The sequence below is a fragment of the Macaca mulatta genome, chromosome 12 (genome assembly GCF_049350105.2).
Source record: "Macaca mulatta isolate MMU2019108-1 chromosome 12, T2T-MMU8v2.0, whole genome shotgun sequence".
Taxonomy (NCBI): domain Eukaryota; kingdom Metazoa; phylum Chordata; class Mammalia; order Primates; family Cercopithecidae; genus Macaca; species Macaca mulatta.
This window is the reverse complement of record NC_133417.1, coordinates 134,761,729-134,788,364: the sequence shown is the minus strand read 5'-3', so window position 1 is coordinate 134,788,364 and position 26,636 is coordinate 134,761,729. Positions and strand designations below refer to the sequence as shown.

At 41.0% G+C, this 26,636-nt stretch overlaps 1 protein-coding gene across 1 annotated transcript in view; it reads left to right on the top strand.

Annotated features, from left to right (window-relative positions):
• DNER (delta/notch like EGF repeat containing) overlaps nucleotides 1–26,636 on the top strand; it is a 363,927-nt gene that overhangs the window by 188,646 nt on the left and 148,645 nt on the right. The window contains exon 6 of the mRNA XM_015111281.3: nucleotides 17,663–17,816. Coding sequence (XP_014966767.3) covers nucleotides 17,663–17,816 — 154 coding nt within the window. The remainder of the gene's footprint in view (nucleotides 1–17,662; nucleotides 17,817–26,636) is intronic.

Below are 26,636 nucleotides of genomic sequence, written 5' to 3'. Positions count from 1 at the left end.
TAAGACTTGAGGTCTCCATCCTGGCTAACACAGTGAAACCCCGTCTCTATTAAAAATACAATAAACTAGCCAGGCATGGTGGTGGGTGCCTGTAGTCCCAGCTACTCGGGAGGCTGAGGCAGGAGAATGGCGTGAACTCAGGAGGCGGAGCTTGCAGTGAGCTGAGATTGCGCCACTGCACTCCAGCCTGGGCGACAGAGCGAGACTCCGCCTCAAAAAAAAAAAAAAAAAAAAAAAGGACTTGAGGTCTCATTCTGCCAGCCATGCTGGCGTGCAGTGGTGCGATTACTGCAGCCTTGACCTCTCAGACTCCACCGATCCTCCTGCCTCAGTCTCCTGAGCAGCTGGGACCACAGGTGTGTACCAGCTTACACCCAGCAAGTTTTTTATTTTTTGTAGAGATGGTATCCCTATGTTGCCCAGGCTGGTCTTGAACTTCTGGGCTCAAGGAATTCTTCTGCCTTGGCTTCTCAGAGTGTTGGGATTACAGGCATGAGCCATTGCATTGCACCTGGCCTCTTCTTCATTTCGTTATGTGGTTTCTCATTAGCATTTTACCTTTACCTTTTTTTCTTGTAATTTTCTGGTCTTAGTTTGGTTTCCTATAGATGTAAGTGTTGGTAAGCAAAGCACTACAGGTGTGAGTAATGGACAGTTGAACAAAATCATACACATTAGCCAAATTAAATGTTAATTCCAGAAGTATTAATGTTCAGTAGAAAGTAAAATATTAAAGGGATGAGTTACATATGTCATGAAAGCACCAACTGAAGTGATGATGAAACAATCTTCAGAGGAAGTGTGGTAGGGGTCTTGGATGGAAAAATAGCCTTTGGAAAGATGGGTGGCTGAATGGCAAGTGTCGTGGTTAGCTTGGAGTTGGAGGAGATCAAGGTGGGGCTTAACCACAGACAATGGGAACTTGTAGTATCCAGTCACTTATCATCAAGCTTGAATGATTTTCATTGATTTTTCAGCCGAAGCTCGCTCCTCTATTGTTAGGATTTCTTCACACATGGTAGATTTGAGGATTAAAAAAAAAAGATATCATGTTGTGGTATCTAAAATCAAAAGCAGCAGGCAGACTTGCCTTTTGCCTGAAGGGCTTTCTCAGGTTGCTAAAATGAATGAAACTGTGAGAAGGATGGGCTTCCATATTTAGATTAGCATAATATTATACATCCATTTTCTACCAGAAGAACAATCCATTTTGCAATTTAATCACATATACTCCCTGACATTAGCTTAATTGAAATCCACAGGCTACTAGTGAGACGTCAGTCCCATTGCTGTGCCCTGGTAGGAAGCATCTCCCACCCGCCACAGCCCTGGGACATGGACATTTTCTTTTCCCGAATTATCCAATGGAAACCGAGGCTCTAGGGAGTTAAGTGACACAATCTCAGTAAGGATTGGAATTCAGAAAATTTTTAGCACTGCAAAGGCACTCACATTTTTCAATTTTGTTTAGAGCAGTAAGAAGCATGGGAAGGCGTTATTTGTGTTGCCTAGTTGGAGAGAGGATTCAAGGGGACAGCAAATATATATGTGTTCCTGTCCTCAGTCCAGGTGATGTTCAGCACGGGCTTCCATATTTATACAAAATCATCTGATAAAGTAGGAGGTTTCATGGCCCTGTGGAAGCCAGCAGACTTGCGGGGAGAGATCAGGGTTCAATGTCTGACTCCAGCATTTACTGACATTGTACTTCTTATTTCCCAAGAGCCTTGGTATCCCTATCAGATCCTGGGGATGATAGAAATATCTGTGTCACAGGGCTGTGGTGGGTGGAAGGTCTTAGGCTGCACAAATCTGTGTAAACGCTGGAAAAATTTCTAATGGAAATTGAAATAACATCACATAGGTGGAAGCACTTTGTAGAGCATTTTCCCATGCTCACATGTAAAAGGTGGCACATGTGAGGCACAAACCATGAAAGAAGCCATCGGTTGCCTCCGTCAATAGTCACCTTCTCATGGTGCTTGTTGCACTTGGCATCCTGACCCTGTTATCCTAGGAAGTTTCTGCCACCACTCATCCTCTTTTGAGTGACCCAGGACTCTTCTGACCAACACAAGGGATTGTAATTGGCTTCAGTGGAAATCACTGGGGCTAGACTCACGTCTAATTTCCCTCTTGGAGTTCTAATCTTGCAGGATAATTGTTGGAAGAAAGTTGATACTTAAATTTCTGAGTTCGAGTCATTAGCACATGCTCCATTCACTGGCATGTAATTTTTTTAAAGACCTGTGTTGTGACAAGTGTTGGTGCAGCTGACCACAGAAATGTGCCGTTTGCCTCACTTTTTAGCCATTGCTTTGAAGCTCTACTCAGCTAAATGTATTTCAGTTTTGCGGTTAAAATATAAAATTGTTGATGTATGTCAATTTTAGCCAGAAATACTCGTGAATATATAATCATTCCCCATCCCAAAAAGAAAGCTGATACATAGGTCTTCTAAAAAATTGAGAAACCATAGCTACCAGCTAGGAGTAATAGTAGGAGGAAATAACTTTAAAATGTTATTATGAAGTTTTTGCTTCTGAGCAAAACGTTCTTTTTAAAAAATAGAAGTAACTCAAACATTGATACAATCCAGTTGCCCATGCTGTTGGACAGAAGGCACTGAGGTAAGATTCAAAGCTATCGAGGATGGTTTCTTAACCCCAAATTTCCTTGAGACACCAGCCTGGAAGGCTGCCTGGATTTCTGTTCTTTGAACTTAATTCCTGTATAATAAAGGCATGGCTTTCTATTTAAATGCAAATGTCCCTAAAATAGTAACACTTTAAGGTGTTATCTATTACTAAAACTGGAACAACTCATTTTAATTGGGGGTTGATTTCTGTGAAAGTGAGAATAGTAGATCGTCCTAGAATGTAGGTGCACCTTGTAGGTATGGGCTGTGAGAACAGGGATCTGGGTTTGGGGAGGTGAGAATCATCAGATATGAGTGCGTATCTGAGCCTCATGTCTGGGTTTCATTTCAGAAACAGGGGAAGCTGGTGGTATTTGAATTATTCTTCTGAGGCAGAGATTATGCCAAATAAACCAGGCTATGTTTCAAAGGAGCTTTGCAGGCTCTGGGAGAATCCCTCACCGGATGATGTGGACGACCTTGAGCCTCATTTCACAGCAAAAGCCTAGTTATGCAGCTTTTGGAGAGGACAGGTGCTTAGGCCAACTCACAGGATCTTTTTCTTTTTAACATGAGCCTCTGTAACTAATACTTAGAAAAAAGAATTTGAGGTTGGCTTCCACACCAAGGACCGTAGTAGATGGCAGCCATACTGCAAGGCGATTGGCCTTTGCTGCACACTGAGCACGTGAATGAGGACGTGACTTAATGTTTTTTCCAGCACCTAGATGGATCTGTGTTGGCTCAAAGACTTCCACACCCTACAGCCCTGTGACGGGCATTTTCATCATTCCCATCATCAGATGGGGACACAGAGGCTCTAGGGCAGGAGTCCCCTACCCTGGGCCACAGACTGGTACCTGCCTGTGGCCTGTTAGGAATCAGGCCGCATAGTAGAAAGTGAGCGGCGGGCGAGCTAGCATTACCGCCGGATCTCCGCCTCCTGTTAGATCAGAGGAGGCATTAGATTCTCATAGGAGCGCAAACCCTGTTGTGAACTGCGCATGTGAAGAATCCCGGTTGCGCCCTCCTTATGAGGATCTAGCTAATGCTCGATTAGCTGAAGTGGAACAGTTTCATCCCAAAACCACCTCCGTACCCCTGTCCAGGCAAAAATTGTCTTCCACGAAACTGGTCCCTGGTGCCAAAGAGGTTGGGGACTGCTGCTCTAGGGTATTAAGCATGGATTTCATTTTCTCTGAATAAAAGAGCCCGAATTCAATATCCTAGTCTAGGGATCATAAATGAGTTCGGAAAGAAACTACAAGCATCATAATGGTTAAAATATGATACATTAACCAAGGTAGTTTTGAGAGGAAGATGTGAGCAGTGTTAATGTTCTTAAATTTAAAGTCGTATGCAGATTTCCTTTCTTGCTCAGAATTGGAGGATTAAATTATCACACAAAAGAAATTGCTTCGTGTGAATATTATAGATTAATAAAAATTCAAAAGCAAGCAAGGTTCATTTTGTTTGTGAATTTTTCTAATTCTTTTGCCACTCTTGAGTTAGATATGTTGATAAGTTTCTTCCAGAGATTATTAAAATGATTCTTTTTCTAATTAATCTGGAGAAACACATTTATCAGATCTAACCTGCCTTTTGTTTAATATTAAAATAATGAAATCAACAAGCATTTAATGAGATAAGATTTAATTAAGATGAATAGTAGGACTTTCCTACCTTTGCTGATGTTATATCAGTTTGTGTGGGTATAGATTCAATAAAGTAAGAAATAATCCCAGTACTTTGGGAGGCTGAGGCAGGTGGATTATCTGAGGTCAGGAGTTTGAAACCAACACAGTGGTTTCAAACTGGCCAACACAGTGGCCAACACAACACAGTGGTTTCAAACTGGCCAACACAGTGAAACCCCCATCTCTACTAAAAATACAAAAAATTAGCCGGGCGTGGTGGCACATGCCTGTAGTCCCAGCTACTTGGGAGGCTGAGGCAGGAGAATTGCTTGAACCTGGCAGGCGGAGGTTACAGGGAGCCAAGATCGTACCACTGCACTCCAGCCTGGGCAACAAGAGCAAAACTTAGTCTCAAAAAGAAATAATAATAAATAAAGTAAGAAATGCATTGATTAGATCAGAGACTATAGAAATAAAATGCCAAGTGTTTTTCTTTAAATGCTGAAGAAAGCTTTTTAGTTAACTTCCATGATATCAAGGATTACATAAAACTCTTGGAATTTAGGCTATATCAATATTTAGATTTAAGTGTATATTGTTATTTCTGTAGGAAAACAATGGACTGTAAAGCTGGCATTCACTTCCTGTTAGGAAGACTAAAGTAATTCCTTATGTCAGCTTTATGCAATGTTCTACTTTTAAATTTATTTACAATCTCTCTCTTTGCATTAGACTTGAGGCTATCCACAAAAATACATAAACCATAAAATAACCTATTAAAAGGAAAGTTGATGTGAAGACTGAGGCAAAGAATTTTAGGTTGACTAGGAAAATGAAACTGGGTTAAAGTTACAGATGCACAGAAGAAGGCCCATATCCCTGCCAAAGATGGGCATCAAGACACACACATGTTTTTAAGCTGCGGCCCATGATGTTATGAACCACACATGTGAATGAGCCCCATGGGAATGAGGAGAGACGGGGAAACAGGGATGGAGGAAGGGAGACGAGAGAAGAACCACATATCAGAGCGATGCGCTGAGATGGCAGCCTCATCATTAAAGGGGGCGTGGCCCAGGGGAGTTCGTCACGTCCATCTCCCTATCTCAGGATCTTGAGTTTTGGATGGTGACAAACATCTTGAGAACTCAGTGGTTCAGCCCCAGAAGAACAAAAGCTGCTGCTCAGGACCGGCTCAGAGCAATTAGAGTGTTAGAAACAGTCAGGGCACTGGGGACTCTCTGTAAGGAATTAAGGGCTTCACCCTTTTACCTGGACCAGGTGCAGGTGCAGGTGCAGCTCCTGCCTGGTGTCCACAGCTGTTTGGGTATTTGATTCTTCCCTATCTCCAAGATTTGTGAAGGGCTAGATAATCTTAATGGGAAAAAAGAGACTGGGGAAGCGGGGGTTTGGGGGTCTTACCCCAGCCCAATTTCTAATCTCTGCGTACAGCCTGGCTCATGAATCTAGCCTGTGATTTGATTTGATTTCCTTGCCTCACTCCTGCAGGAACTGGGAAGGAGGACCAGTCAACCGCTTGTATCATGAATACAGCAATTGTATTTATGTCTGCACTGACTCCTTTGTTACTGGATAGGTGTTTTTGAATATCAGTTGCGTCATTTTAGAGCTTTCAACAGTTAAATTTTAAAAACAACATAAATAATAGCATCTTTGGGTTACAGCACATCTCCTTTTATTTTTTCCTGTTTTGGAAGTCAGGCCTAACAGGAAACAACATAATAAATAATGTAAATTACTTGCCCATGGTCAAAAAGGGAGAAGACCCAGGAACAGGATCTCAGCAAGCAAGGTCGTGTTTTCCCTGGCTATGCTGCTTTGTCATCTGTGCTTCATGTTCTTCCAGCGTAAAGAGCAGGTCTTGCCATCAGACTAGCTGGATTCAGAGGTCAGCTTTTCCATTTATGAGCTGGCAGACCTTGGTCAGTTTACTCACCCTTTGTGTGCCTCAGTTACCTCAAATATAAAATTAGAATGACAATGACAGCCACCCCAAAGGTAGCTACGAGGATAACTGCATTTTGCAAAGCCTTTAGTACAATGCCTGGCATTTATAGAGGACCTAATAAATATTCACAGTGAAGATGATCGTGATGATGAGAATGACACAGATTTTTTCTCTAACCGGATTGTCAGTTCTTGGAGCGCATGAACTATGTTTTTTGCGTCTGTGCATGCATTGCTAACCTCTTCACACAGCAATTGTTCAAGGAATGTTGTGCACCCTGTAGGATAAGAGGGTGAATACAGTAAGCATCGCATATCTGTGAAGGACTAAAAGCAGCATTTGAGGAAGGCTGCTCTGAAAATAGTTGGAGGAAGAAGCAGAAAGGGGAAAGGGAAGTAGTACGGTTTGAATTCTGTCCTCCTGCTCCCCAAATTTGTATATTGAAGTCGTAACCTCCAGCACTAAGAGTGTGACTGTATTTAGGTAGGTTCTTTAAAGAGGTAAGGGAGGAGATTAGAACATAGACAGACAGAGTGAAGACTGTGTGAAGACACAGGGAGGAAATGGCCACGAGCAAACCAAGGAGAGAGGCCTCAGGAGAAACCAGCTCTGCCGACACTGTTGTCTCAGGCTGTGTATCCTCCAGAGTGATGAGAAAGAAAGTTGTGTTGGTTAATCCACCTACTCTGTGATACTTCATTACGGCAGCCCTAGCAAACGAATACAGAAAGAGTAGGAAAGAAACCCACGATGGGGTTGTTAGCGTTCTGGAGCGACATGAAATCTCTGGGACCAGGACAGTGGCAGAGAGGATTTGTGCCCTACATGGGGCTGGAACCCAGGGCCACTAGACTTAAGAGTGGTCGAGGCCTTAGGGGGTCACCCCCTTCCCATTCCCACTCAGTGCATCATGTTCCCCTCATCACCTTTCTCAGGAGGTTGTCTGAGTCCTGTCCCTCCTACCTTGCATCTCTGAATGTCTTAAATTGTGAGAAGGTCTTTACAATGAGATCCAATCTGAGCCCCTCTGCCTCTGACTAGCTGTGTGACCTTGAGCAAGCCACTTAAATTCTCTGATTTGTTTCCTTATTGGTAAAATGGAAAAATCACACTTCTTTTGGGAGACTCTTGGGAGGATTAAATGAAAGAAGCCTCCCATGATGCCTGGCACATGGCAAGGCTTTCTTCATTAGAGGATAGCTTTGTCCTCTGTTCCGTCCCCATCAGCTTTCCATGTTTAGGAAGAGTCACCACTGCTTCACCATTTTATCATTTTTGCTCCCCTCTGAGGTAACTTGAAGATGCTGGGCAGCTTCTCTATTCTTTAACCAGACCTTCTTATTGGTAATTTATGCCAAAAAATTTTCATTTCTTAAAGTTTTTTTTTTTTTTTTTTCCATTTTCTTGTGCTCTAACACAGGAAATAACTACAGGGCTAAATGGAATTTAAAAATAAGAAAGTAGAATGGTTTGTTGTCTACTTGTGGGAACACGCTCTTTTTTCAGGGAAATTCAAAGATGAATTTTCAATGACATTCTTTTTTTTTTAAAGTCAAACTTTACTTTTGTTAATGGATTAGAACATTGCAGCAAATAAATACACAGATGTGAGTGAATTGAAGATCAAGGCTGATTACATGTAAATTGTATGCCTAATTATAACCACTCCAAGAGTGCTGAGAACACATGAGTTGCTAGGATATGGCTGGAAGCTGCTTTTGAACATCTCCATTCTACCAACCCATGTATCTAGTTTTAGGAAGAATGGCTTCTACAGCATTTCCTAAAAGACATTTACTTTCTTCTCCCCTGGGTAGTAAAGTAAACTTCAGTGTCCTTGGAAGGAAAGAGCAGGACTCTCATTATTGTTACTATTATTTAAAATTTAACATTTAAGCCGAAGGAATTCTATGAATTCATGAATGTCAAATCCTGAATTTAATGCTGAGATGATCTGCATGTTTCTACACTTGTCTTTTTTTTTTTTTTGTAATAAGCTACTACATTTGCAACTAATCAACCCAAATAAAAGAACGATAGTATATCTAAGAATGGTGGGGAAATAAAATTATGAGCTATAAGTGATATTAATATGTTAAATTACATGTGTAATGAATAATAGAACAATAAGACCCAGCCAAAAGACAAGAATTTAAAACATGCAATTCATAGTTTTTCTTTGAGCACTGTGTTCCCCCAAAGAGGCAACAATTTGTCTCTATGGCTAGGTTCCAGGTGTTCTTGTGTGGTCTGGGTTTAGGAAAAGGCATTTATAGTCATTTTTACATTATACACGGAATTCTCAGGTAGTCTCTTAAATTTTACATCCACATAGTCCTTTTTGCTTCTTGAAATACTAAATCTGGGTTTAGTAGGAGGCTAAACTCTACATGGCTAAAAGGGGATGCTGAACTGGTTTTCTGACCCTTTAGTCATAGCTCCCCTACGCTTAATCAAATGAAAATGTATGCAATGGTTGCTGTTTTCTATCTGGGTTTTAGTGTCTGTCACCTATGTAATTTCAGACCTAAATGACTGTCCTGTCTGGTTCCCACAGCCTAGGAGCTGGGTTAATAGATCCTCGGTTGAGGGTTATCAGGACAAGGTATCTCCGTGACCTCTGTCTGCACAGATGCAGGGTCAGTGCATTTGGGGTGATGGTCAGTTCTCCCTAGACCCTGACCAATGCTGTGTCGTTACATGAGTCGGCCAGGACACACTTCCTCTCACTGATGGCTGCTTGGGGTAACATAAGCTCTCGGTAAAAGTGGCTGCAGAAAGCCCTTACTCCTGGAATCTTCACAGACAGGCTCCCGGAGCTCCTCCATTAATTAGGAGCAAAATGATTCCAGAGCTTTCCAATGTTAGGAAACTGACTCAACTTGATGCTGCCAGTATGTGGGGAATTGGTTTAGAGAGGTCTTCGGACTTTTTACCCATAGGCTCTGTAAGTAGGAATTCCTCTCCTTCCGCTAAGGCTGGGGCGGGCATGCCCTAGTCATGACCCCAGTACACTGGGGAAGCCGAGAGGCAGCCAGACCCTCCCTTGGCATAGGAATGGCTGAGCCTTTTCTTCAAGCTGACGGGGTTGTTTGGAGGGAAATACGCTCTGTTATGTGATTTATGTTGTCCAAAAGGAGAAAACATGTTAGTCCCTTAGGGCAAGCAGAGCTTTTCCTGGCACTTGGATATGAAATAAATCTCTGGAGTAGGACTCCACATGGGGGGACTCGGCCACATGCTCACAATGTTCCCTGCAGCAGTCCTGCAGCAGATGCAATGGCGGATTCCACACAGAGGAGCCAGATGTGGGATGCTCAAACGGAGTTCCGGTGTTTCCAAGTTTTATCTTTCCTTTCATGGTACTTAGCCAGATTATTAAAATAAAAATAACAATTTTGTTTTATTATGGAAAATTTTCAAACATATATAAAAATAGAGTAACTGACAGACCACCACGCCTGTGTCACCTAGTTTCAACCATCATCAACTCATTAGCCAGAGTTTTGACCTAGCAGATGTTTGGACATTTAACTATGAATAACCCAGATGTTGTTTGGAATTAGGCTGGCTCACGATGGAAATCAAAATTGGCCTGGAGGGTCCTTGAGCAAGGAGTGGCTTGAATCATCTCCATTTCATTTTCAGAGTTAGGGGCCTGTTTGTCGCCTCTTGGCTTGGGACTGTCCTCCTAATCCTGGTTCCAGTTATCCTAGTTAGTATAAACATGTGCTCAAAGAATGACTTTGATGCTCTTACAACAAACCCAGGATATCGGAGATAGACAAGGAAGAAGGAGGAGAAGATCCTGTGCCTCTGCAGACCTCTCTTGCAAGACACTGCTTTTTATGGCTAACAGCCTTTTATGACGTCAGTTTATTTCAGTGAACACCTAAGCATCCATTATGTCTGAGTAACTAGAGTCCCAGACATCAAGGGCTTCTAGTTCTGGTGAATTGCCTGAAGTTCCCAGGTCTGTTCATGAGCGATTAGGTGCTTTATGTTTAAGAGGTACTTTCAACCACCAGATAGGATAGTTTTTAACTGGATCCTGCCACCTTATTTGAATAAATTCAGTAGTAGTCTCAGATTACAGGAACTTAGAATCAGTGAACCAAAGGGACAGTCAGTAATGTAGAGCTAATGAAGGCAGCCTGACAGCAAGGGAGGAGGTAGAAAAACCACAGAAATCTGGAATGAGAACTAAAATGCCACCTTTGCCAGGGTTATTTGAGAGTTATCAACTCATTAGCTAGAGTTTTGACCTAGCAGATGCCCTTAAGGTGAAGGGCCTCCCCACATGCATCTTCTGAACCCGAGGCCATCACAGTAATGAGGGGACAGTATGCAGCTGTGAATGACAAAGGATTTGGAATTAGACAATATGAGTTCAAGCCTTGACCTTCTGCTTGCCAGCTGGGACACCTGACATAATTTACCTGACCTCTTTTTTGAGTCTGTTCTCAATTCTTAAGACAGATCTGGTAATAACCACCTGACAGACGTGGTGAAGGTTAATGCAATAATTTCACTGAAGCAAGCTTTATAAACAATGAAATTCAATATCTAGTCAGCTGGGCTTTTTATGTTCATACCGATGTCACTGGTATATATAAAAAAGACAAGTATATTTTCTGTATATGTTCTTTAAGGGAGAAAGTAAAATAGAATTATAAGTTCCGATCCATAAAGCAAGAAATATAGCTGCTGAGAAGACTTATCTCACTGGAATGATATCTTCACCAACAAGTAGGCTTTACTGAGAGAGGTAAAATGACAGAGAATTAGACTGAAAAGGTGAGTTGGGGCCAGACTGTCAGGGGCCTTGAGTGCTGTGTTAGGGGTTTAGATTTATTTGTGATATTTGGCTCTATATTACATAAAGTATTGAAATAGAAAAATGCCAAAAAAATCAGAATCAGGGAATACATACATTAGAAGTCTATACGCAAGTTAGAAAGGAGAAATAGTCATGTAGTCATAGAGCCCTATATAGTTGTTAAAGCTAAACTTCAACTACACCCTGAGCTTACAGCAGCCCAAATAAAAAAGAAAAAAAAAAGAGTAACCACATGATTTGCATCGTTCTCGAGGATGAAACATCAGTTCTAAAGACTAGCAAAACTGTGGCACTTAAATGAGTGAATTTTCTTGGGTAAGAGTTCGTAAATGGTGCACGAAGTGATATGTAGTATATAATGTTCTCAACAATATCCTCATAGTAGGTGTGATACTAGGTTTAACAGGGATGTTTCTGATGTTTCTTTTCTTTTCTTTTTCTTTTTTTTTTTTTTGAGACAGAGGTTCACTCTTGTTGCCCAGGCTGGAGTGCAATGGCGTGATCTCGGCTCACCGCAACCTCTGCCTCCCAGGTTCAAGCGATTCTCCTGCCTCAGCCTCCCTAGTAGCTGGGATTACAGGCATGTGCCACCACGCCTGGCTAATTTTGTATTTTTAGTAGAGACAGGGTTTCTCCATGTTGGTCAGGCTGGTCTCGAACTCCCGACCTCAAGTGATCCACCCTCCTTGGCCTCCCAAAGTGTTGGGATTACAGGCGTGAGCCACTGCACCTGACCCAGGGATGTTTCTTATAGGGCTCTTCAATATTTAATTGAGAATGTAACGTGAAATAACAACTCAGTGAAAGTAGTTCTGCCAAAGGAACAAGAGAATATGGTCCAAGATTCAGTTTTCTGATGGTTGGACTTGATTTAGGTGTAGAAAGCTTGACTATGTGGAGGAAGGGTTGAATTCTACCTGGGTACAATTCTTCAAAGACATTGGTCTTCCCAACTAGACTTTGATTGTGGTAAAGGCCTATTTACACCCCACTGTCACTCTCTGTCTGCTCATATCAATTTACACTTCTTTATAGCACTTACACAATGTGACAGGAAACTATATATATTTATTGTCCCTCTAGGATGTTATCTGACATGGAGCATGTCCTTTTCTTCCACTAGAATGGGGACTGTGTCCTTTCGACCTTCACCGCATCTCTAGTATGCACAATATTGCTGGACACATGGCAGGGTTCAAAAAACGTGTGTTTTGAATGAATGGAATTAATGAATACGTGTTGGATAATATCCAGTTTAGGTTAAAGTATCTGGTAAGAGCCAGTTATTGTATAATGCTGAGTAAAGATATCGCTTATGCTTGGAAGATCACCTAAGGTGGTAGGACTGACGTCATCATGTGAAAATGGAAGACCCAGACATAATTTCCCCGAATAAATAACCATCCAGCTTCTGCTTTGAGATGGCTGTGGGATTACTCATCTTCAGTGTCTGGGTGTTATCTGAATAAAACAAACTATTGTAATGAAACAAGGTAATTTAACATAAAGCAACATTATTATGTGCAATGCATTTTCAGGTCCGTTTTGGCACAAGAACTATCTTTTCCAAAATTTTATACTGAGCCAGAGTTCTTACAGTAGCCTGTAAAGCCTACATCAGGGTTTCTCAAGCTCAGCACCACTGACATTTGGGACTGGATAGTTTCTTGCTGTGGGACCTGCCCTGTTCATTGTAAGGTGTTTAGCAGCACCCCTGAACTCTATCCGCTAGAGGCCAGTAGCAAGCCCCCAGCTGTGACAACCAAAAAGTATGTCAAGACATTGCTAAATGTCTTCTGGGAAGTAATATGGTCCCTAGTTGAAAACCACCATCCCACAGGATTTGACTGCACACCCAGTGACCTCTCATGTGACACTATTCTCTCTGTTATTTGCTATACTCTAGCCACACTGGTTTCTGGATCTTTCTTGAGCATGTGAGGCATGGTCCACTTTGAAGTCTTTGCACTGGCTGTTCCCCTTACCTGGAATACCTTTCCTCGGATGCCTCCGTGGCCACTCTGCACCTCCAGCAAGTCCTGGCCCTGTTGTCACTTTCTCTGTACATCCTGTTTTAAATTGTATCCTTCGTAACAGCCCTTCCACTTCTGTTCCCTATCTCCGTTTTTCCCCATGCCATTTACTGTACCCTTTTCTATAATTTACTATACCATTTTCTCATTCATTTTGTTCATTGTCAGTCAACCCTACTAGAATATAAACCCCAGGAGAGGTCTTGTTCACTTCCGTGACCCTCAGCTCCTAGAACAGTGCCTGGCACATAATATGTGCTTAAAACACATTTGTTGAAAGGACAAATAAGTGAATGCATGTGTGATTGGTTTTTTTTTTAACTGAGAAATTTCCTTATTAATTTTTTTTCTTTTTTTATTGAGACGGAGTCTCACTCTGTCGCCAGGCTGGAGTGCAGTGGTGCGATCTCGGCTCACTGCAACCTCTGCGTCTCGGGTTCAAGCGATTCTCCTGCCTCGACCTCCTGAGTGAAGTGGGACTACAGGCACGTGCCACCACGCCCAGTTATTTTTTTTTGTATTTTTAGTAGAGACGGGGTTTCACCGTGTTAGCCAGGATGGTTTTGATCTCTTGACCTTGTGATCCACCCACCTCGACCTCCCAAAATGCTGGGATTAGAGGGGTGAGCCACTGTGCCCAGCCTTTTCTTGCTTTCTTTCTTTCTTTTTTTTTTTTTTCAGACACAGTGTCCCATTCTGTTACCCAGACTGGAGTGCAGTGGCATGATCATAGCTCACTACAACCTCGAATTCCTGGGGTAATGCAGTCATCTTCCCTCAGCTTCCCAAGTAGCAGGCACTGCATCTTCCCACAGCTGACCGACTGGGAACGTTTCATCAATGTACAAATGGCATATTTGACTTCAAGCTGTTGAGGAAAATTGAGATTCTTTATTGGGTTTTAAAATTAATCTCTGAGGGTCACTGTTCCTTTTACTTGAAAAGTACATTTCCATGTACTTATATAATACTTTTACAAGGAAGTATCTTTCTGTAATTTAGCTAAGCTGCTAATTTTAAGTAAGTTTATTTTGCCCCTTATGCTGGTGGAGTTAATTGGACTTAAATTAGTGATTAGTGATATCACAGGCAATGAGCTAAACTTCAGTGGTCAAACACGGTTCTTCACAAAAGATGTGCTAATATAGTTTTCTATAATAAACATTCATAATCTCTTATAAGTCAACAGTCTTAAAACTACCAAAACAAACTTTTTCATATTATAAGAAAGCTCTTTGTTCTTAGAAAATAGACAGAGAGAAATCTAACTTTATGGATGCTGTGATCGAGAATATGCAAATATTTAACGGAAATTTTATGGTCATGAATATGTTAAACATTTGTTAACCTCCTTCCTCATCTATCAATCAAAATTTAAGAATCAGTTTTGTTTTACTTTCTCAAAAGCAATTGTTTCAACAGTTTCTTCAGGTTTCTTTCAAGGCTCCTGCTTGCAATAAAGCAAAACAAAATGGATGGCTTCTGTTTTATCTCTAAATTTAATCAGAGCTAACTTGAAGAGGCTGGGTGTGGTGGCTTATGCCTGTAATCCCAGCACTTTGGGAGGCTGAGGCAGGAGGATCACCCTGAAGTCAGGAGTTCGAGACCAGCCTGGCTAACATGGTGAAACCCTGTCTCTACTAAAAATATAAAAAATTAGCTGGCCATGGTGGCAGGAGCTTGTAATCCCAGCTACTTGGGAGGCTGAAGCGTGAGAATCGCTTGCACCCAGGAGGTAGAGGTTGCAGTGAGCTGAGATCGTGCCACTGTACTCCAACCTGGGTGAAAGAGTGAGACTCTGTCTCAAAAAAAAAAAAAAAAGCTAACTTGAAGATATTTAATTTGGGGCTTTTAATAATTTCTTTCCATAAGCAGCATAGTTTCCATGGAACGCACTAGATGAATTACATGCTAAATGTATCCCTCAAATAATCAAGCAAATTTATCTGCAGTATGGAATGTCTGGATACAAACCAAGTAAATTTTAGAGGACAGCTGCCAAGACCAATGACATATAGTAATTTGTCATGATTTGGAGGCCTACTTTGGGACTGTATGCACTGGGCATGCACTGCATTGACATTTCAAAGGTGGCCACAAATCTTCCGACGCACAGAGAGCTCCAAACAGGACTTACGCACATGTCAAATATGTACTCTCTTATGCATCTGAGCAAGGACAAGATTGTCCTTAGAAGATAGTTCTAAAAAAAGGAGTTTCCTGTTAAAAAAAAAAAAAAAAACAACCTTTCTGACAGCTTGTCTTAGCTTCCAGCTACAAATACAAAAGGGAAAAACTCAAAACACGATGAAAAAACAGATAGATCCTCATTTTATTGCTAGAATGAAGAGGGAATTTCCATTTACCACAAAGAGGTGAGAGATGATAGAAATAGAAGGCAGAAAATATAGCTCCAGCTTAAGAAGAAAGGCTATTTTTTTAAAAAAAAAAATTCTAATTGCTTTAGCTTCTAAGATATCATTGAAGAATGTATTATTAAACTAAAGGAGACTTGATTATGTGGATTACAATAACCTGTCATATTCCCTTACCAAAAAACCATATTCTGTTAACAGAAGAAAGGCACCTATATAACATTTGGCAGTTTGGTTGAGCTAAATGTCATATCCTATTGTCTGGTGTCTTGGTTGGTTTCTGAGGGGTCTGCACACTTCTTTGTCAGTCACTTGTTGTGAGGGACATCCTCCTATGCAGTGTCAAACATGATCTCATGTGCAAGGGACAGCTTTTTCTTAGAAAGAAGTCTGTTGGGGAAAGAGGGTGAAGGGAGAGTGAAATGGAAGGCAGTAGAAGTGTAACTACTGATAGAAGCCAGCCATATTAAAACCATTTTGCATAATGACTTCAGTGGGTATTCCTTCTAGGAGCATAAGGTTGAATCAGTACTAGGAAATCTAGATATTGAATTCATGTCATAATAGGTCACAGATGAAAACAATAGATCATTTCTCTAGGAGCTAAAATGGCATTTGATAAAATTTCACAGTCATTCCAACAATCTAGTTAAGGTCATTCCAACATCCCTTTAAGGTCAAAATTATTCTGGAAGAGCTGCCAATGTAACCTTGAGAACTGGAGAAGAAAAAATGACATTATTACTATTTGCAATTGTTCTGAACTTATTGTTATTATTTGGTCTTGTGTCATATAGAAAACCTGGAAATCAACTAAAAACTCTGACCTGTACTGAAAGCTCAGTGTGATAACTGGAAACAAAACCCTAGTATTCTATTTCTGAGTAATAATTACTAGCAAGTATCATGGGTATTAACAAGAATAGGATGAAGAAGATATCTCATTATCAATAGCTACCAAAACATAAATATTCAGGAGTCAATTTATCAAGAAATGTGCAGGAACTATGAAACTTGATTGAGAGACAAAAACATATTAAAGAGAAGAATGGATAACTCTTTTCTCTTCGAGGGGAAGGCAGGCAGTGGGTTGTGCTTATGGGGGTACTGTGTGGAGATCCTGAGTTGACAGTGCTTGGAGAAGAGAAGAGGAGAGTCTCTTTCTAAGATCGGCAGCAGGAGGCTGAGGCCAGGGAGAGGCAGGGAGGGCGAAGGGACAATGGCTGGGGAATGGTAGAGACTGAACACCTGCCCCATGTGCCAGGCTTGGAGATGAGCTGGGCAAGGGACTTTTGTCTGTTTTGTTTAGATTTTCTTAAGTAGTAAGATCTGCTAATGTCATTGTCCTTTGCCCCTCCTCCTCTCTTCCTCATAAAAATCTTCTGTAATGATCTATATTACTTTGCGTAGGCTTTGGGGACAGATTTGTGGTTTATTTCAGACATGCCACTACCCCCAGGCTGGCATTAAGAAGGGGAAACAAACCCAGTTTTGTTTGTAATTTTACAACTATCTCAGAAATGAAGCTTCGAGTCAAATTCCATTCTCTGTGTCTGAGTTATGGTCTTTTACTAAGATAATGTTAATATCATAAGCTATACAAAATGGTTGCTTGAATTATACTCCTTTTATTTTCCCTTGTACTCAGATAATCTGCATGGCTGTACATTGAGGCCGGTTGAAGGAGTGATTTGGTGCGTTTTCTCAGTGCTCTGAAGGGATGCTCTGGGTTGGACATTTGATGACATTTTTGTTACAAGTGCTATCTCTGTTGAAGGATTTTAGTTGGTTGGAGTGACATCTAATTTAATGGCTGTAGCACAATCTGTCTGCTCTAGCAAAATTGCCATTTCCATGTCTGGTCAGCAGAACTTCAATTTTAGCGTAAAACAAGTTCATTTCATTTCTATTGAAGATTGAAATCTTCAATAGATAGGAAGATTGAAAATGATGGGGATAAATATGAACAAATAATAGAAAAATGTGTTTGAGATTAGACTGTAAGACTATTTTTCTTAAAGCTAGGATTTCAACTAGATTATGACATAAGTGAGTTGATTAGATTGCTGATTATAAAAAGGAAGTGGTTCTTTTGAACTTTGAGTCTCACAGCCAAGGCACACTGTTGAGAGGCACCAGGTAACAGACACTGTATTTTTTTGTGTTTTAGGCAACTTTTTCCTGTACCTGTGAGGAGCAGTACGTGGGTACTTTCTGTGAAGAATACGATGCTTGCCAGAGGAACCCTTGTCAGAACAACGCGAGCTGTATTGATGCAAATGAAAAGCAAGATGGGAACAATTTCACCTGTGTTTGCCTTCCCGGTACGATATATACTCATGGTTCAGTTATTAGGTGTATATCTGTACAACATGCACTTCTCTCTCTCCTTTTTTATTTCCATAGGTTTTTGGGGAACAGGTGGTATTTGGTTACATGAGTAAGTGCTTTAGTGGTGGTTTGTAAGGTTTCGGTGCACTCATCACCCAAGCAGTGTACACCCGATTTGTGGTCTTTCATTCCTCATCCCCTTCTCACCCTTCCCCCTGAGTCCCCAAAGTTCATTGTATCATTCATATACCTTTGCATCCTCGTAGCTTAGCTCCCATTTATAAGTGAGAACATATAATGTTTGGTTTTCCATTCCTGAGTTACTTCTCTTAGAATAATATTATCCAGTCCCATCCAGGTTGCTGTGAATGCCGTTAATTAATTTATTATTATTATTATTTTTTGAGACAGAGTCTCACTCTGTTTCCCAGTCTGGGGTGCAATGGTGTGATCTCGGCTCACTGCAACCTCTGCCTCCTGGGCTCCAGTGATTCTCCTGCGTCAGCCTCCCAAGTAGCTGGGATTACAGGCATGCGCCACCACACCCAGCTAATTTTTGTGTTTTTAGTAGAGATGGGGTTTCATCATGTTGGCTAGGCTGGTCTTGAACTTCTGACCTCAGGTGATCCACCTGCCTCCACCTCCCAAAATGCTGGGATTACAGGCATGAGATACTTTGCCCAGCCTAATTCGTCCCTTTTCATGGCTAAGTAGTATTCCATTGTGTGTACTTGTTTCTTTATCCACTCGTTGATTGATGGGCATTTGAGCTGGTTCCACATTTTCAGCATACACTTCTTAGTTAAGGATGGTTAAACAATGCTTTGCGCAGCTGTTGAACAAGGCAGCTTCAAGATCTCATTTGGTTCTATCAGTCTCTGCTTTATGTAATCAGGGAATGGAAGAAGAAAGTTCACATGGAGCTACACAATATGTCCCTTGGCTTTCTGCCATTAGAGTGCTTCCGTTTCAGCATTACCCCATTTTTGTTCTGGAAAAATAATATTCCTGGTCCAATAGAGGCTTGGATATTTTAAAAACAATTCCACAGGCATATACTGAGTGTGGGCTGGCACTGTGCAGGGTGATTATGTTAAGTAACTGAAGAAAACCCAGGATAAACCACAAAAGCCATCAATTCTTCCTGTTTATATTAATTTCCTTTTGTTCACGTACATTCGTTAGTTCAAGTTCCTGCTACCTTATTTTCCACAATGGGAAGTTTTTCACATTTCTTGATTAACGTGGTGTGTCCTTGGATGTTACATGAGACTTGGAAATCCTCAGAGCACATCGAGGGCCTCTAGGGAGAGTGCAGTGGACAGTGTGCCTGTAGACTTCATGCTCTGACAATCATCTTAATTGACTTACTGCTCAGCCAACTTGATTACAAACCCTTCAGGAGCAGGAATGACATTTTACCAGGGAATGTTTTGACACAGCTATTTTGATGCATCTTCAAAGCAAACACCAAGTTGTTCTTGTTTTGTTATAAAATAATGTGCAAAAACTGACATCATCTTTCCTCTTTCCATCCTATTCTCTTGCCAGCTTCTGACACTGGGTGGGGATTCAGGATAAGGTAGGAGTTGGAGGGTGAAAAAAGGGATGGAACGAAGTGGGCATTGGGGTTATTAAGTACTCATTGTAAGAAACAAGAGTGCCAACATAGTCGAAATTTGTAAAAGTGAAATTCATTCACTTTTCTATTCCCACCTAAACTTTATCAAATCCTAGGGATAGGTTAATATTTTAGTATATTCTTTCATTGTGTGAGTGTGTGTGTGTGTGTCTGTGTGTAGGTCAGAGTGTGTGTATTTCTCTTGCAGGCCAGATGATTAAGTATTCTTCTACATGTTTTTAAAAAGTGATATGATCCCTGTTGTTCTGTAACTTGCCTTTTTTCAGTGTGTATTTGGCAGTAGATCACAGACATCGTACCAAGTCAGTTCGTATGGAGTCACCTCATTCGTTTTAACAGTTACGTGGTGTCCCCAAATTTTTATCTCCAGGTCAGACTCCCCTCCAGACCTACTTACTTGACAACCTACATGGCATCTCCATTTAGGTGTCCCAGGACACCCTCAGCTCAGTCATCTCCAAGCTGACCTCATTGTGCTCCCAGCCCGACACAGCTCGTCTTCCAGTGTTCCATCCATTTCTAGAAGCCAGACATCTAAAGTCATCCTAGGTGCCTCCCTCTCCCGCCCTCTTTGTATGTTTTCCACCTCCAATGCTCTCCATTTTACCACCTAGAGAATTCTCAAATCCTCACCCTCTGCAGGCCCACTGCCAACACTTTCAGGCCAGTGGCCTTTGCCCCTTGCCTGTGCCGCTGAGATGGCCTCCTGCTGTTCCTCCAACAATTCTTGACCCTGCTGCATACTAAAGCCAGGGTTCTCATGTCAAAGTGAGCATCGGCCTTTGTCTCATCCATGCCCAGACCCTCCATTCCCCACATGGCAGCAGGGGATCCCTTCCCAGTGAGATTCTGATGTAGTTGCTTTTCTGTGTAAACTTCTTTTTCACATTGCTCTTTGAACAGAGATTGAAATCCTTGGCCTCATTGTGCTCCAGGATATCTCTTTTGCCTGCTTTTCCAGCCCTATCTCACCCCCGTGTCTCCCTTGCCCTGGTTTCAGCCACCTTGACCTTTTACCTCTGTAATCACTTGACTTCTCATCTGCCACAGGATCCACCCTCTCATCCTTGTGCTTGGACAATACTTCCTCCCTGTCTCCTTTTTGCTTGGTTAACTACTCCCAGATCTCTGTTGCTTCAGGCCTCTATTAAATGCCCCTTTTCTCAGGAAGTCTTGGCTGAAGGCTTCAAGATAAATCTCTCTCCATTTTTCTCTTCTATAGCCCCGTGTTCCTTCCTTTACAGTACTGTCTGTTTTCAGCGTACATTTGTGTGTGTGACTCTTTGATTACTACCTGTCTTCCCTTTTTTATTTTATATTTTATTTTATTTTGAGACAGAGTCTTGCTTTTGTCGCCAGGCTTGGAATGCAGTGGCATGATCTTGGCTCACTTGCAACCTCTGTTTTCTGGGTTCAAGTGATTCTCCTGCTTCAGCCCTCCTAAGTAGCGGGGATTACAGGAGCCCGCTACCGCACCTGGGTAATTTTTGTATTTTTAGTAGAGACAAGGTTTCACCATGATGGCCAGGCTGGTCTCAAACTCCTGACCTCAGGTGATCCACCTACCTTGGCCTCCCAAAATCCTGGAATTACAGGAGTGAGCCACTGCACCTGGCCTGTCTTCACTTTTTTAAAGGATGGTTAAGCCACATGAGGGCAGGGCCTGGATCAGTTTTGTTCATGATTGTATTCCACAGTGTCTGACAAATTGCGGATACTCAGTCAATGTGTTGATGAGATGAATTAATGAAAGAGTATAAATGTATACAGATGTTTGAAGCTATTCCTCTATTGATGAATCTTTTAGATGGTTGCAATTTCTCTTTTGGAAGTAATGTTAAACAAACGAAGATCCTTTTACAAATAGTCTCAATCAGAGCTGGCAAGTGGAGGTTTGATATTTTATCTGGGTTTGTTCTCAAAGAGGCTTCATTTAAAAAGGATTTTATGTGCACAGAATTGAATTGATGCTAATACTTGATTTGTGGCACTCTCCGATCTTGTTCATGCATAGCCTGTTTTTACATATTTACTAAGCACCAGTGAAACCACTACCAAAAACAGAAGTTGTTTCTGAAAACTAACCTGATAGCCTCCTCCTTTGTTCATCCCTTCGCCTCTCCTTTCCCTCCAGAGATAACAACCACCCTGAATCTTGAGTTGATCAGTTCTTTGTTTTCTTTTCTTTTGTTTTTGGAGATGGAGTCTCGCTCTGTTGCCCAGGCTGGAGTGCAGTGGCATGATCTTGGCTCACTGCAAGCTCTACCTCCTGGGTTCATGCCATCCTCCTGCCTCAGCCTCCTGAGTAGCTGGGACTACAGGTGCCCGCCACCCCACCCGGCTAATTTTTTTGTATTTTTAGTAGAGACGGGGTTTCACCATGGTAGCCAGGATGGTCTCGATCTCCTGACCTCTTGATCTGCCCACCTCGGCCTCCCAAAGTGCTGGGATTACAGGCGTGAGCCACTGCACCCGGCCTGTTTTCCTTTTTAATCATTTTAATATTTACATGTTTTTATAGAAACATTTATTTTTAATTCTTTAAAAATTTACAAAAATGGTATCATGCATGATTCGTGTTATGGTATCATGCATGCAATTCTCTGGTACTTACTTTTTCACTTAATACTATTATTACTAAGACATCCATAGTGCTGGAGTTGACTGCCATATAAAATTCGATTCTATGAACAGGGACAGATATGCATTCTTGTATGTCTTCTGTTGTGTATGTGCTTGAGGTTTTTAAGGTATATACCTGGAAGTAAAATTGTGGAACATAAAATATGTAATTGACCAATTATAGGATGTCATATCAAACTGTTTTTTCCAAGTGTTGCACTAATATCTACTTACATGTGCAGTATATAAGAGAGTTTGTAGACTCACATCTTCTTCAACATTTGGTAGTGTCAGAATTTTTAATGCTTGCCGACTGGATAGGTATAAAAAGGTAACTCATTATGGCCTCTGTAGTCTGCTGAACACTAATAATGCTGACCTCCTCTTCATATGTTTATTTGCCATTATCTGCGTGTGTATGCGCACTCTTCTTGATTTGTTAGAATTCTTTATTTTTGATACTAATAATTTGTTATACAAATTGTAAATATGTTCTTCAAGCTTGTAACTTGTCTTTTGACTTCAAGGGCTCTTTTGGGGAATAGACATTATAGTTTTCAAACTTTACTTTTCTGGTTAATACATTTATGTCCAATTTAAGAAAATGTTTCCCTTCAGGAAGATCTAAAGTATATTAACCTGTGTTTTCCACTAAACGTCTACAATTTTTGTTTTATACCAAAGTCTTTAATCAATATGAATTTGATATACTATATATTTATATAGTATGAAATAGGGATCCAGTTTCCTATTTTATAATTTTATTTTTAATCTTCAGAAATACACCATTTCTATAAATACATAGTATATGATACTTTATAATGTGTCCCTATTTCTTCAAAGCTACAGATAGAATTTGGAATAACTAAATAGCTGTGTATTTTAAATTGTGCCTATTATCTTCTCAGCATTTCTGCACTGTCATGGTTGAACCATTGATTTGAAATTTCCAGAAACGTAATTAATTATTTTTGCTTGTTAATAGGAAAAAGAATTTTACTGTTACCATCTAAGGTGATTTAATGTCTCCAATGCTAATATCACATTATAGCACATGTAGGCATATAGGAATCTCCTTGGGCCTTCTAATAACAACAGTAACAATACTAGAAGCGTAGTCATGTACCGCCACCATGATGGACCACATACTGACAGTCAATGATGAACCACATAAACAATGGTGTGCCATAAGATTACAATGCTTTATTTTGATGGTAACTTTTCTATGTTTAGATATGTGTAGACATGCATAAACAATGATGTGCCATAAAACACAGATTACAATGCTGTGTTTTAATGGTAACTTTTGTATGTTTAGATATGTTTAGACACACAAATACCTATCATTGTGTTGCAATTGCCTACAGTATTCAGTATAATAACATGTTGTACAGATTTGTAGCCCAGGAGCAATAGGCTATCCTGTATAGCCTAGGTGTGTAGTAGGCTGTATCATCTAGGTTTGTGTAAGTACATTCCATTATGTTAGCATAATGATAAAATCACCTAATGACATATTCCTTAGAACATATCCCCATCATTAAGCAATACATGATTGTAATACTTTGACTTTCAGTTGACACCAAGACCATAGCATTGTTTTACTACAAGTATATGAACTTTGATAATTGTGCTTAGACTCCTGGTATGGTTTGGCTCTGTGTCCCCAGCCAAATCTCACCTTGAATTGTAATAATCCCCATGTGTTAAGGGTGGGACGAGGTGGAGATAATTAACTCATGGGGCAGTTTCCCCCATGTTGTTCTTGTGATAGTAAAGTCATTACAAGATTTGATGGTTTGATAATGGTTCTGCTCAGTTCTCAGTCTTCTCTTTCCTGCCACCATGTAAAGAAGGACATGTTTGCTTACTTTTCCACCATAATTGTAAGTTTCTTGAGGCCTCCCCAGCCCTGTGGAACTGTGAGTCAATTAAACCTCTTTCCTTTATAAATTACCCAGTTTTGGGTATTTCTTCATAGCAGCATGAGACCTGACTAATACAACTCCGAAACATTTTGGTCGTTGCTGGTAAATTCATCAGAACTGTGCTGGAACCCAAGAGATGGCAAATTGATCTCAATTCACAAAACAGTCATCTTTTATGTCTTCTATTAAAACAACAAAACTGTTTTATAGCCCCACACTTGTAAATAACAGCAAATTCTGGTTTAAGTAAGCTGCTTTCTGACAATAGTTCTACCATTTTCTGAATATTGCAGATTGAAAACTCCCATTTTCATGAAATAATATGAAACTAGATATAGGAGCCTTTGTGCATTGGTCACAATTTAAATAAGTTTCAAAAATAATATGTTTTACATTGGCATTTACATCATATTATTTTATTTTCTGAGGTTCTTGAAACATGTGTAATTTGCTTAGAGTTAGTTTTCCATGTGTGAGAAAAATCCCTCCATGTGAAAGATCTTTCTTGTTTAATATAATTTTAAGGCAGCCATAGAACCATAGCAGCAATTTAAAATAATACATTTCTGCTCTCCTTGAATCTGTAGCTCTCCTGTCATCTGTCTCACCTTCCACTTTGCCCAAAGGTCACCCCTGCCTCCATCAGGGTCTCTCTGACTCCCAACTACTTTTTTTTTTTTTTTAAATTTATTTATTTTTTATTATTATTAAGTTCTAGGGTACATGTGCATAACGTGCAGGTTTGTTACATATGTATACTTGTGCCATGTTGGTGTGCTGCACCCATCAACTCGTCAGCACCCATCAACTCGTCATTTACATCAGGTATAACTCCCAATGCAATCCCTCCCCACTCCCCCCTCCCCATGATAGGCCCCGGTGTGTGATGTTCCCCTTCCCGAGTCCAAGTGATCTCATTGTTCAGTTCCCACCTATGAGTGAGAACATGCGGTGTTTGGTTTTCTGTTCTTGTGATAGTTTGCTAAGAATGATGGTTTCCAGCTGCATCCATGTCCCTACAAAGGACACAAACTCATCCTTTCTTATGGCTGCATAGTATTCCATGGTGTATATGTGCCACATTTTCTTAATCCAGTCTGTCACTGATGGACATTTGGGTTGATTCCAAGTCTTTGCTATTGTGAATAGTGCCGCAATAAACATACGTGTGCATGTGTCTTTATAGCAGCATGATTTATAATCCTTTGGGTATATACCCAGTAATGGGATGGTTGGGTCATATGGTACATCTAGTTCTAGATCCTTGAGGAATCGCCATACTGTTTTCCATAATGGTTGAACTAGTTTACAATCCCACCAACAGTGTAAAAGTGTTCCTATTTCTCCACATCCTCTCCAGCACCTGTTGTTTCCTGACTTTTTAATGATTGCCATTCTAACTGGTGTGAGATGGTATCTCATTGTGGTTTTGATTTGCATTTCTCTGATGGCCAACTACTTTTCTTCATTGCATTTTCACAAAGATGGGTCCGGGGACCCCCCCCTCCCTGGCTCTGCTGTTTTTTATGCTTTAGCACAAATCTTGATCGGGGTAGAAGAGATTTGGGAAATGTTATCTTGGCATCACAACTCCCTCTTTGCTCATCTATCTGATGACTTGTTCTTGAGTTTCCTTAAGAAGGTTTCTTCTTTGCCAGTTCCAGTTCCCTGCAGGAACCCCCATTCCCATAGGTTTCTCTCTCTCTTTTAGCTTAGCTTCTAGTGCTGCTTTTTTATTGTGGCCAACACACACACACACACACACATACACACACACACACACACACACTGCAGCAACGCATAATCCTCAAGCCTCAGTGGCTTCCAAGCCAAGGTTAATTTTTGCTTGTGTCATAGTCTGATGAGGGCACTCAGCCTCTAGGCAGTGACTCAGGGTTCCAGGTCCCTTCATGTTGGGAAGATACCATCCTCAAGAAGTGGTCTTCACAGTTGCTGCTGAAGGCAAAGGAATAGCTGGAGAGTCCTATGTAATGTTCTTGGGGCAGTGCCTAGTAGCATCTGCTATCCCTTCCACCACATGCCATTTGCCAGAATTCAGGCCCTTATTCCCTAAAGTCACGGACTAGGAAGAGGAAAGAACATGGGGAACACATCTTGTCCATGCCATGCCAGGTGCAAGAACCAGTAGCTGTTGGGGCTGGGATTTGAACCCAGGTCCTTCTGCAGGATTATTGATCCTCTTACTATACTGTTTTTCCGTGTTTGCAACTATGTGGTGTGCTGAGTCCTTTCCTGTCACAAATGCATGATTTAAGATGATGTAATCCCTCCAGCATTTTCATGTCAAAAGATCTCATTATAATAAAATAAATATTAGGCAATTTTGTCTTAAAAAAAGGGGGCTGATGCTTCAAGGAGAGTTTACTAATGAGTTTAGTTCTGAACATCTTTGGTTTTGTTGTTCATCACTTTATTCTAAAGGCTATCACAGGGCCGGGCGTGGTGGCGCACGCCTGTAATCCCAGCACTTTGGGAGGCCGAGGCGAGCAGATCACCTGAAGTCAGGAGCTTGAGACCAGCCTGGTCAACATGGTAAAACCCTCTCTCTACTAAAAATACAAAAATTAGCCGGGCACAGTGGCTGGTGTCTGTAATCCTAG